Below are 13,121 nucleotides of genomic sequence, written 5' to 3'. Positions count from 1 at the left end.
ACTCTCATTTAAGCATGTGTGAGTATCATCCACAGGTACTCTATATTATCGCTTTTCGAAAACAACATCGTGAAATATATCGGCTGAAGTCTTTCTCCAAAATGATTGCTACTGTTTCAAATTAAGTATCTGTTCAATCTGGATCGAGGATATCCGGTTAAATATAATAGTTTTTCCTTTAATTATATTCTAAGCGTTAGAATTAAGATCGACGAGTTAATGTTGACTATCAATGCTAATGTGTTTCAGTTCATGCAATCCTATTTTAGATATGAACTACGAATATTTTATAATATGCATCTTTATCTATACTAAAGAGTAGAAAAACATGTTTTAGTTCAATTATATAATTTTAGATCAATTTTGCAGGCATTAGAAAAAATAAGCGAAGACTGTCTCAAGCTCGCACATACACACGGTAGAAAGTCGATTGCTTTTCCCTTCTGGGTAGACCATGCGTTCGATGCTTTGTCTTCATATAAACATCAACGTGTTGGAATTCGAGAATTTGCAAAGAAGAATCCGAAATCATCGTTGAAGGAGGTTTTTATAGTGATACGAAATAAGCGTACTACTAGAACCACCAAGGTAATATTTTAATAAACAAAAGGATAAGCTGCTAAACATGTTTTGATAGTCACAATCATCTGCAATTGAAAGTTTGAATTACTCTTCGGATACTGATGAAACAATTACCAGATCTTAGTGATAAATACACTTTAAGCAGGCGAGGCTTTATTGTTGCAACACATATATCATGTAAATGAAAAGTCGGAAAGCGGAATTTGTCATTAAGTTTCTTTTCACCAATATAATGCAGGTGACACAGTGTCCCAACATTGATACCAGAAGACAACACGATTTTACCATGTTTACCTGCAGTCCACAACAAGGCCAAACGATGGCTATACGATGTCGTATCATATTGTGAATATGATTCGTTCGAACTTGAACACGAAGGCGACATGAGATCTTGAGATGGTAGTAACATTCGACCGACCGTTGGAAATTCAACTTAATAACTTTGTATCTTAAATCTCATGTTGCTTTACAAGTTATTTGAAATTTTATTTACAGAGATTTCTAAATTAATTTAAAGAAAAAAAAATTGCCCTTGTTTCAATTCAGAACTGTCTGAAAAATCTGACATAGAAACGTTTTAAACCATAACCAGTTCTAGGAGAGATGTGTCAGAATCAGTTAAAGAGTAGAGCTGACATACTCAGATATAGGGTAGAACTGTCAAAAGAAGTTGTAAAAGAAAACTGACAATTTGTTTTGTTGAATTAAAACAGCCCTTGATCTGTATTAAGAATAGTGGTTACTAAATGGATTTCCCCTTTATGATCTGGATTCTAAAAAATATGGTTGACAAAAAGAAAGAAAAAATAAAATTTAAAAGGGAAGAACTTTCATGATATTTTCTTGTATAGAACTATCATTATATGTTCTAAGCTTAACCTATTGATATTACAACTGTATATTCTAGGGTAAACTGTCGTGATATGTTCTATGATAGCCATTTTGTGATATGTTCCAGATTAGACCTGTTGTGATATGCTCTTATGTTCATAACATATCTGCACTTGAAGATATTAAAACAGGTCTACCGTACAACATATTACGAACTTTTTTACACAAGAACATATCACAACAACCCTACAACACATCATAACAGGTCTAATCTGGAACATATAGGTTAATTTTAGAACCTGTTACCACAGTTCTACCGGTAGAACATGTCAAAACATGTCTCTTTTTGTACATGTCAAAACAAGTGTATCTCTAAACAGATTCTCCAAGAACAGTTTCTCCCCTAGAAATATCACGACATTTTTACCCTGAACAAATCACAACTGTCCTTAATTGAAACATATCACGACATGTTTACCCTAGAATATATCACGACAGGTCTACCCTGGAAATTATCACGACATTTCTATCTTGGAAGCTATATCCTCGAACACATAACTACAGGTGTAAAATATAAGTATGTCATGACAGATCAATCTTAGAATATATCACAAAAGGTGTGCCTTGGATATGCTAACAGTTCTACCCTAAAACATATCACAACAGGACTAACATTTACCACAGGTCTACCTTTAAACGTATCTCAACTGTTCTACGCTAGAATATATCATACTAGGTCTACGCTACAACATATCAAAACATGTTTATCCTAGATTATATCAAAAAGGTATACATAGGAACTTATTTCTATAGTTTTTTTCCGAGAACATATCACAACAGGTCTACCATTTAACATATAACCACAGGTCCACCCTTAAACGCATCACAACTGTTCTATGCTAGAATATATCAAAACAAGTCTTTGCTAGAACATATCATACCAGGTCTACGCTACAACATATCAAAACAGGTTTGTCCTAGATTACATCAAAAAGGTATACATAGGAACATATTTCAATAGTTCTCTCCTAGAACAGATCACAACAAGTCTACCCTGGAACATATCAAAACTGTTCTTTCATTGAAAATCTCAAATCAGGACAACCATGTCTATTATAAAACATGACACAAATGTTCCTTCCCTGAAACATATTACAACAGGTCTTCCCTATAACATATCACAATATGTCTTTTCTACAATAAATCACAAACTGTGTAACTAATTACATATCACCACCATAGAAAATATAAAAACCGTTTCAACCAAGAACATATTGCAACAGTTCTACCCCCGTCCAGGTGTACACTGTATCAAATAACAATAGGTACATTCTGGAACATATCACCCAATTTCTACGCTAGAACATACCAAAACTTATCTCGTCCAGAACATGTTAAAACAGGGATACTCTTGAACATATCACAGCAGATATATCATATAATATGTCAGAACAGTGTATCGTGATATGTTGTAGGGTTCACATGTTGTTATATATTCCAGTACAGATCTGTTGTGATACGTTCCAGGATAAAACTGCCGTGATATGTTATAAGATAGACCAGATGTGATATGTTCCAGGGTACACCTGTTGAAATGTGTTCTATGATAGGCTTGTGTTGACCTGTTCAAAGGTAGACCTGTTGTGATATGCCCTAGAATAGACTAATTGAAGTATATTTCGGCGTATACCAGTTGTGATTATTTCTAGGATATACATGTTGTGATGTGTTCTTGGATAGACCTGTTCGGATATGATTTTGAATAAACCTGTTGTGATATGATTAAGAAATAATTGATGCAAGCGATGCTTTATTGTAGTTTTAAAATGGGTCGGCATTATATTCGTGATTATTTTTGCCCGAGCGGTAGTGAGGGCTACAATAACACGATATCTGAATAGGACAATTAAGGTAATTTTATGTCCGATAAGAATTAGTGTAAAGGCGATTGTGTAGGCTCTTCTATGAACCTCCCTTTTGTTTGTAAAGAAGCAAACGGCTTGCACTGTGATTATTTAGAGGGAGGAGTTTGAACAGCCAGCATGAACGGTTGTCGTATCTAGGTCAAATATGTCAATTTCGGAATGCAACGCATTACAGTCATAATAAATGAATTAGTAACATCATGTGCACCATTTAAGAGTTTTAAAGTGTTTTAAAGTTAAGGAAATATATTAAGTGCATGATAATTTGATAAAATTCATTATTCTGAAGTAGTCAATATACGCATATGCTAACAAATTGTATTGGATTTAGAGCATGGGTTTGTTCACAAAGCGAAAGAAGCACGTCATATTAGAATCTATTGTAAAACTGTTGTGACATGTTTCAGAATGAATCTGTTGCTTTATATTCTAGGGTAGAACTGGTGGGGTATGCTAACAGGTACATCTGTTGCGATAATTTGTAGCCTGGACCTGATATTATATGTTCTATAAGACACCTGTTGTGATATATGCGTATAACTATTGTGATATGTCCAAAGTGTAGATTTGGTGTGATAATTTGTATTACCTTGGTCCGCAACTGAATTATTTCTTCAAACGGTTACATCGCAAACAAAAAATCAAAGGAACTATTCAGAGTGTCTAGTATTGTGTGCAATACATGTACATTTGACACCTTAGCAGAAAGAAACATCTTTAAAAATCATCAAAAATGCTCGGAAAGTCTTGATATGATTTAAAAATAAAAACAAATATACAGAACCTTTTATTATGGGGTATCAGCTTTGAAATGTAGCACGAGTAGAAATAACTTATATGTTGGGAAAATTTTCATTAATCTGTTTGCAATTGTCTTTCAACATAAAGTTTTAAATGATAACTTAATTTTTCTAGATAGGATTTCATGACTATGCACTATCACTTCAATATTCACATCAAATTTGTTACGAATTATCTGATGTCTCCTTGCAACGACTGTTACTGGTATGGACAGTTGTTTTTTCGTCCAGTAGTGTTGGAGTGGGATCTTATTATATTACCTTTCATAATGTATATAGGCGCGGTCTATTTATAATCAATCCACAATATCGTTCCAAAGTCTTTAAACAGTATATCACGTTGATTTTTATGGTTGAGCTTTTTATAATTACTACTGTTAGAATTGTTTCAACGATACACAAGTCACGCTCAACTTGTTATGTTTCTAGGCTTTAGAACAGACACATGCTTTCCGTGATGAAAGTTTTGATCCCCAAGAAGAAAAGGTTAAAGATTGTATTGAAATGTGCCAAAAGGAAATTTTGCTACCTCAAAATTGGACATCATACTCACTTGACACGACAGTGAAGAATCTGAAAATAGCAAAACAGGCATCTCATCGGATGGTAAAATTGTCGAAAGACAACAAACTGTATAAGGATATAAAAGCTATTTGGGAAGATTGTTGTGATGATTCTAATTCAAAAGAATTAAAGCGTATAGAGAGACTCGAAAGTTTGACTTTATGGGAGGATTACGGGTTCAAAAGATCAAAACTTTTCCATAAGGCATCGACAATGAGAGGCTGTTTTCCGAGCATAGAACGAGTACCAGATTCTAGTGGTCCACTTAAAACAATGGCTCGTCAGCAAAGCTGCCTACTAAAGCAGTTGTCAAGCAACATAAACGAAGTATATCTATTCTGCCTTTCATCAGATAAAGAACAGGTAGATAGTGCCTTGGTCAATGGGGTTGCAATGCGGAAAGAAAAATTTGGATATGGAGTGTATTTTACAGACAAATTGCATTTAGTAGATGCAAATTCAAGTATGTGATATTTTGTATAAAAAGCTGTTAAATGACTAGTGAAATTTGATTTTTTTTTCTAACAAAAATAACTCATAAACTTGATAATTATTATATGCACTTGATCCAATTAGAACATGTAGTTATTACAGGAGAGAATGTAACAAACTCTTTATCAAATTGTCTGATTTTGGTGTAAATCCTTTCTAAAAATGAAACATTCTTTCTGATAAATATTGACAGTACATGCAGTAGCAGTGATGGATGTTTTGTGAATATTTGATAAGGAGATGTGGTTACTTGCAATTAGGACAATTATCTATCACAATCCAAATGATATTAATGTAAGCAACTACATTTCAACGACAAAAGTTTGATAGATTTGTTTGTTTTAGCCAACGGGGAGGGCGAATATATTATACCCCGACTTCAGCCGGAGTGGTACATGCATAATAAGAGTTTAAAAAAAACTGCTACATACCAGGGAAGGTATCGAATCCGATAAAGCAATCTATAATTCATTCAATGACAACATTCACAATTTTGTAAATATAACTCAAGAACAAAGAACTTAATACACTACCAACTTTTACAGAAAAATAAACAGTAACTTGTTTAATTTCGGCAGATTATGAATAAAATAACATATTAAACAAATGTTTTTATTTGGTTGAAATGTACTAAAGGTTACTTAATTAATGTTATTCTGATTTATAATCGACTCATTTTGATTTTCATTTTGATATTAAAAGCTCCTGAGAAAAACACATAAATACGTAACAAAAGAGTTAGTCTTTTATAGTGATATTTAGATATAGTGATGTGCTATGATTACTTATGAATCAACTAACTATCAAATAAACATTCTTAAGAGGGACAGTGGTGACCATTTACAACAAAAACGTAACACTTAAAATAATACCACAAAATAAAAACCCAAACAGATAAAAATCTATATAAACAATTAACACCAACACCGATTGATTAAACCAGATGTATTGTCAACAGATGCATATTATATAAATAAGCTAAAGAAAGGCAGTCTGTTGTACTTATATATTTATATTAGCGATAACTGGACTTAGTTTGCCTTGATGAAAAACAAGGCAATTGAAATGAACCTTTAAAAGAGTACTATTTTCACTATCAAGAATCAATTTCCTTCTAAAAAGTTTAAATTTTGCCTCACCTAACCATATAGATAATGAATTTTACCTCACGAGTCAACAAAAATACGTGTATGGTAATTAAATTTAATTTATCAATTCATAACTCCATTTTCATGCAATTTATATTTCTTTCAGGCAATGACGAAGATAAAGAAAAGAAGATGATATTAGCAAGGGTGTCCTTGGGTGAAATGTGTGTTTTACAACGAGAAAATGAAGATATGAGTTTTCCTCCATGCAAAGACTGCAATTTCGACAATTGTATCCATGGTAGACGTTACGACAGTGTGATAGGGTTCAGCAATAGTAGAAATTTTATCATATATGAACGAAGTCAGGCGTATCCAGAATATATCATAACATATGAGTAAAATATGTTTGATTCAAACCTGACATAAATTGAATACAACCTGGCAGTGACAGACATATACAAATTAACATTAAAAAACTTGTGCTATTATATCATAACTCACCTAGTGTAGGGATATGAGCTTCTTATACACTGGTGTTAAACTGATATTCGTAATTGGAATTACGACGATCCCAATAAGGCGACGACAGAAATAGGTAAAATATTTACAGTCATTTATCTCAAATGTAGCATGTTTTTGTCAATAGTTACTCAGCTGCAAGGTTTTTCTATACCATTACATCATATTTGAATCGTAACGTTGCACTGTAATTATATAAGCGCTTTGAAAATTGTCGTTGAAAAATTCGGGATGACACTCGTAATTCCGAAAAAAGATAATCGTAATTACGATACTACAAAATGAGAAGAAAATCGTAACTGGATAGTGTTTGATTGACATTGACACTAAATACGTTTATCTAATAACATATGATGCAAATATGGTGATGAATTTATCCCGGACATGTGCCAACATCTTATGACATTTCTGTTTGTGCATATATGATTAATAGTTCTAATGTTAACAGCTACATACTAGTATATTATAAAATTGGAATGGGGAAAAACTTCAGGAAATTTGTATACTGGGAAACAAGAACTATGTTAAAATATACAGAAAACTTCAGAAACTAGGAATGTCACAAAATATGGGAACGTGACGAGAGAAGACGCAACTTTAAAGGAAATTATGAGATATGGCAGTAATTATCCGGCGAATCGCATGTGTCAACCCACATTATATTTGTGATTAAGACTGTTGAATAAAAAATAGTAAATACATAAAATATGAACAGCGATTTTAACCGGGATACATTTCAATCCAAAATTAAACTATATGTATTTATATTGAACTATTAGGAAAAGGGCAATATGAACACTCATATCCACCAAAACAAAAGTATCATCTGTTAAATCTGATAATGCAGCTAAGTTACTAATGGAAAGTTTTGTTCATTTCGCGCAGAATATTAGTATAAACTTTCAGTTAATAGCACCTCCCCCATTTCCCTTTTTCAAAATTTGTGGACCCAGCCTTTAATATAAACAAAAGGGAACTCAAAATTGACAGCGGATCTTATATTTTGATAAGTGAGGCTTGTATAGGGCACGGCGGAGGGGTGGTGTCACTTTTGGCATGGTGCTGGAATTTAAAAAAAAAAAACAACATCCCCTTTCATATTTTGCCAAAAACCATAAATCTGATCCATGTTATAACTTGTATATTTATATAGATTGTAAACCACACCCACCCCCGTGGTACGTTAAAGGGAATATTGGGAATGGGGAGGTTAATTTGACCTTTCCACAGCGGATGATCGTTAGGGCTATCTGGTGTACTGCTATCGCCTAGATTTCCATTTCGTAACTTTCGTTTTGGGTTTTAACCGATCTATAAACATGATTAATACGTAGACATCATCAAGTGCAAGCTAACATTCCTTATCGCGTGTTATAAATTCATTTCTTCAATGAATACTCATCAAATACTTTTTAAAGAAGATAAATTAATAATATTGGAATGTTTAATTATTTGTATATACATATAAATAAAAAATCATTAATATCTATGCACAGGCATGCGAAAGAATATCTGAAGAACGTTTGCAATCTTAAGGAACGATAACTCTGCATGGATGATTAACATTTTTTGAGGGAAATACGAATGACTACTCAAATCCATTCGATTAGAAAAATCGAATTATTAACAGAAGAGTGACGTGTCCACCATGCACTTGCACTGATTATTAATATAGTAGAATAGAATGATATACAAATGCATGAAATATATACACGGAACTGTAATAAACAAGTATTTATATAATATATAATAATTAACCAGAGTATACTGATTTGTATCACTACAACATAATAGTCATTACGGTGGGATTGAATTCCCTGTCAGTAATTTATCATCCGCGCACAAACTTGTCCCACAAAAAAATGTATCTGTATTTTGTTTATGTTCTTTATACGTATTTCTCGTTTTTTATATATACTAGACCGTTGGTTTTCCCGTTTGAATGGTTTTACACTAGTAATTTTGGGGCCCTTTATAGCTTGTTGTTCGGTGTGAGCCAAGGCTCGTATTGAAGGCCGTATATTGACCTATAATGGTTTACTTTTATAAATTGTTATTTGGATGGAAAGTTGTCTAATTGGTACTCACACATCATCTTCCTATATCTATTAACCTCACTTTCAGGTATAGAGATGTGATTTTTTTCTGAGACAGGTGCTTGTCGAACAATCCACAAGAACTTGCGGTCATCCGATGTTCAGTACTTCAGTACTTTGATTATTGATTATTAGGTAGATTAGATATATGCGATATTTGAGGCAAAACATATGCCATATTAAAATGTGGTATACGGGACTTTCATTTGGAGCAATGAATTGAAAGGAATGCACTTTTGGGATCTGGGATATTTCTTATCCCCCCTTTTTTTCTAAAAAAAAACCCACCAATAAACGCGCACACAACATTGAAACTTTAAAAAAGAATATTTTTTTTCTTATCACAATAACTGACTCGACAGCTGTTTCATTTTTCATATCTTTAACAGGTACATGTATATATTAAAAAGTTAAGCATATTGTTGTCAGTTATAAATCGAGATACAAATATATATATGTACACAAGTAAATTTGTCCTAGATATTAACCTGTAAATTGCTTCATTTATTTTTATTTTGTGTTATTATCATCGTTTAACTGGACATTGTCGTTTTTACATACAAAATACCATTGAAAAGCTGGAAGACACATTAATTATTTTCAGTTACTCCGATAAAGAAATTACGATTATCAAACAATAAAAATTCCATAGAGTTACGATTATCATCCCGATTTTTTCGACGGCAATGTTCTATGCGGTTAGACAATAATACTGCACCGTTACGATTCAAATGAATTCAATGATGTAATGTATAGAAAACCCTTGCAGCTGAGTAACTTTTGACAACAACATGCTACATTTGAGAAAATGACTGAAAAAGATTTTACCTATTTCTGACGTCGCCATATTGGGATCGTCGTAATTCCAGTTACGGTTATCAGTTTAATACCAGTGTTATATATTGTTTTTAATTCACAGCTTTATTTGTAGTCAATATCTTATAAGTATGTATTACAATGTTATGATATTATTGTTAGTATATTTATTGTAGTCTTATGATTCAATGGAATATATATGGTATGATATTAGGTGCATTTTTTTGAAACGACAGATATATGTTAATACATATAAAACAGGTTTACAGTTGGTAGCTATTTTATAGAATATACATGTGTCTGTTATTAAATCAACACGCACTGTGCCTTCTGTTCTCTGTCGTCATGAAATTGTCTGTTTACATTGAATTTATATAAAAAAAAGTGTAATAGTACTAAAGTTTGTATTTGAAAATTTTTCTGAGAAAAAAACATGGACGTTTTATGTATCCAAATTAAAGGCTGAAATGCAAAGAGAAAGCAACTTTTGCACCATGGTTTATTTTAATCCAAAAGATTATAAGGAGTTCAGTGAAGCAAAACATTATTGTGTGCTTTCCTTACCAGTTTTAAGAAAGGGTTTCTATAAAGTTCTGCATGATAACCTTAACTTTTTTTCAATTATTATTCCATAAAAATTAATAAGAAAAAAAAATGTATATCTGCTTCATATATTATTATTAATCTATCAGTCTAAAATTTCATTTTAGTTATTTTTTTTAAGAATTTATCATCTTTTTTTTAACCTTAATTCATGATTTCATATGTCAATAAATTTCACCAAATTATGCCAAAAATTTATCACATTTATGACATCAGAAATACATCACTGATGACGTAGTTGATCATATATCTTTTATAACTGAAACAATTGTGCATTTTAACACATGTTTTATATAATGTTTACAATACATACATCATTGCAATTAAAAGAAATCAAGATAGCCTTAACTTATTCAGTTTACTACAACAATTGTCCACCTTTATGAACCTTTACGACTCTTTTCCAACCCGATAAAAACAGGTGATTTGCTGTACATACAGTCTGAAAAATTGTAGCAAGAACTAGAACAAAACGAAAGAGTAGCGCATGAAGTGTGGTAATTATTTGCCATGAGTTTAAATGAATCTAAAGTTTTCGAAGAGATTGAGAGTTAAGACATTTTAATCATTACGGATAGTCATACAAGACTATTTTTGTCTACCGTATATTAAACATGTTTACCTGTTTAAATATGTCTTTTTTATACTTATTGTAATTTTTGGTTTTATCATCAACCTACATTATTGTAGATATTATTATGTTTTTTTGTTTACAGATATAATCCTTGTTTGGAATAAAATTTATATTAAAAGTTATTATAATTCATTTAAATTAATATAGCTAGCTATAGAAACCAGCTTGTCTTCAATGTTCATCTCTCATTGTTTATTTATATCAGTTTTATATTGTTTATGTTGTAAATAAACAGTAATATATATTAAGATGTGGTATAATTACAAACGAGACAAACTGGATTGTTAGACGTGTTATTGTTGGCTTATTCGTCATAAAGTATCAATCTTACAACGAAGAAGTAAACTAAAAAGTCATTGAATTAAATTTCCTAAACGTACTTCGGATTGGATGTCGTATTTACAAGTGACCTGAGTCGGATAGATGTCGACATTATGCCATTGCACGTATACATGAGTTTGATTGATTTTAAAACATGCAAATACGAAATAAAAGATATCTGTTTTGACGGCTTCGTATGACATCTAAATTTTAAAACAGTTACAGACTCTTCGTGTTGATTTTTTAACTCGAAATATATAAACAGATGTTTTCATTCGATTTCTATGCGATGCAGCTCTAATGAAGAAAACAAAACCCAGAAAAACGAGACCGCGTAGTTGTTCTTGTCCTAGATTTCGTTGATATTGGTTATGAATGCGTTAACAAAATATAAACATATATATATATTTCGGTAACATTATTCTTCACAGCAAGTGTAATTCAAAGGGAACAGTGGCATTCTTCTCCTTTTTTGACCGTTTTGTCTTGATGTAAAAATCTAGAATTTGGTAAATCGTCAGAGTTGAATTAATAAAAAATACTGCTCGACTTATGTTACAGTACATGTAAGACATCTGAATTATGTTTTGACTACTTTTGACATAATAAAGACCAATAATTATAGACTATTTTTGATACATGCATTTAATACGTATTTCATTTATCGTTTTGTCCTTTGGCAGTTTTTATTTGTGAACATTTGTTTTCTGATCTTCGTGATAAGTACATACGTGAGTCCGTCCAGCCTAAAGGCTTGGTTTATGTTAGTTTACTTCGCATTTGATTATTGAGGCTTACCAACTATTTTAAATAGAGAAAACATTGATGAGTCTTTTGTAGACGAAACTTACTTCTGATAAATCAAATAATTAATTTTGTACTGCATGTTGATGAGTTTTTACAATATCATCCAAACTTAGTGTTTTCGTGCAGGGTTCAATAAAATGAAAATATGATAGTTAGCAGAGGTGCAGTCTGTCCTATGAACACATACATTTGCTTTTTATATAAGGATATGCGATAAAATTTCAAATGAAACAAATTTCCACGCGATACCAAAAGAGTTCTAAGCAAGTATAAATGGCTGTGTATTGGTTTTTGTATGCGTGTGTTCGTGAAAGTTCTGCTTTGTCTGCACATTAGTTAAAATAAAAATAAAAAAAAAACCGATCAAATGTTTCATTTCTGTAAAGGAACTTTTTACAGCGTTCGTTCTAATGTAATCGGTATACAAAAATTTAATCTCACATTTATGTTCTCTACAAGATGAGAAGTTCACTAAGAGAACAACAGATTGTTTCTTCGATTTCAATTATTTCTCCCAAAAAAATAAAAAGTGAAGTCATTGCATCTTATTGTCCAGGGATCTCCATGAAGGAAATTTGAACGATGAAGGAACTTTCACCATTACAAACAGTGTCTACGCTGTACAGTGTAGCGCGATCGGAAGTATTTCATCCCTCCATACAAGGAATGGTGAACATGCTAATTCATTGCTTATTTAAATTATATTTATTTGAATTTTCATTATAGAATTAGAAGTATCAATATTTTCATTTATTGCCATTTTTAACCATTCAAATGCAAAGTCGTCATGGTCCCCCCTTAGTCGAGAATTACCAAAAGCTGTCATGAAGGTCCCCATGTAGATTTCTTGTATTTTTGGTAATTGCTATGGGGTTAAAAATCATGATGTGGAGCTTATTTTTTATGGACACCTGTCAAATTCAGAACCCATTACCCGTATGGCTGATTTGCAGCAACAACAAAACGATTCGTACGGGTTATGTAAAAGGTTAAAGAGATTTGTAAAGCAAACGTTGACAAATGAAAAGGTTTTTAATGAC

General features: G+C 31.9%; 1 protein-coding gene across 1 annotated transcript in view; it reads left to right on the top strand.

Moving 5' to 3' along the window:
- LOC143042511 (uncharacterized) overlaps positions 1–6,834 on the top strand; it is a 35,570-nt gene extending 28,736 nt beyond the window's left edge. The window contains exons 11-13 of the mRNA XM_076214894.1: positions 370–588; positions 4,568–5,165; positions 6,449–6,834. Coding sequence (XP_076071009.1) covers positions 370–588; positions 4,568–5,165; positions 6,449–6,684 — 1,053 coding nt within the window. The 3' untranslated portion in view covers positions 6,685–6,834. The remainder of the gene's footprint in view (positions 1–369; positions 589–4,567; positions 5,166–6,448) is intronic.
- Positions 6,835–13,121: the final 6,287 nt, after the last annotated feature.

This window comes from Mytilus galloprovincialis, chromosome 1, assembly GCF_965363235.1.
Source record: "Mytilus galloprovincialis chromosome 1, xbMytGall1.hap1.1, whole genome shotgun sequence".
Classification (NCBI taxonomy): domain Eukaryota; kingdom Metazoa; phylum Mollusca; class Bivalvia; order Mytilida; family Mytilidae; genus Mytilus; species Mytilus galloprovincialis.
Note: the sequence above shows the minus strand (reverse complement) of the source record. Positions and strands in the feature narration are given on the sequence as shown.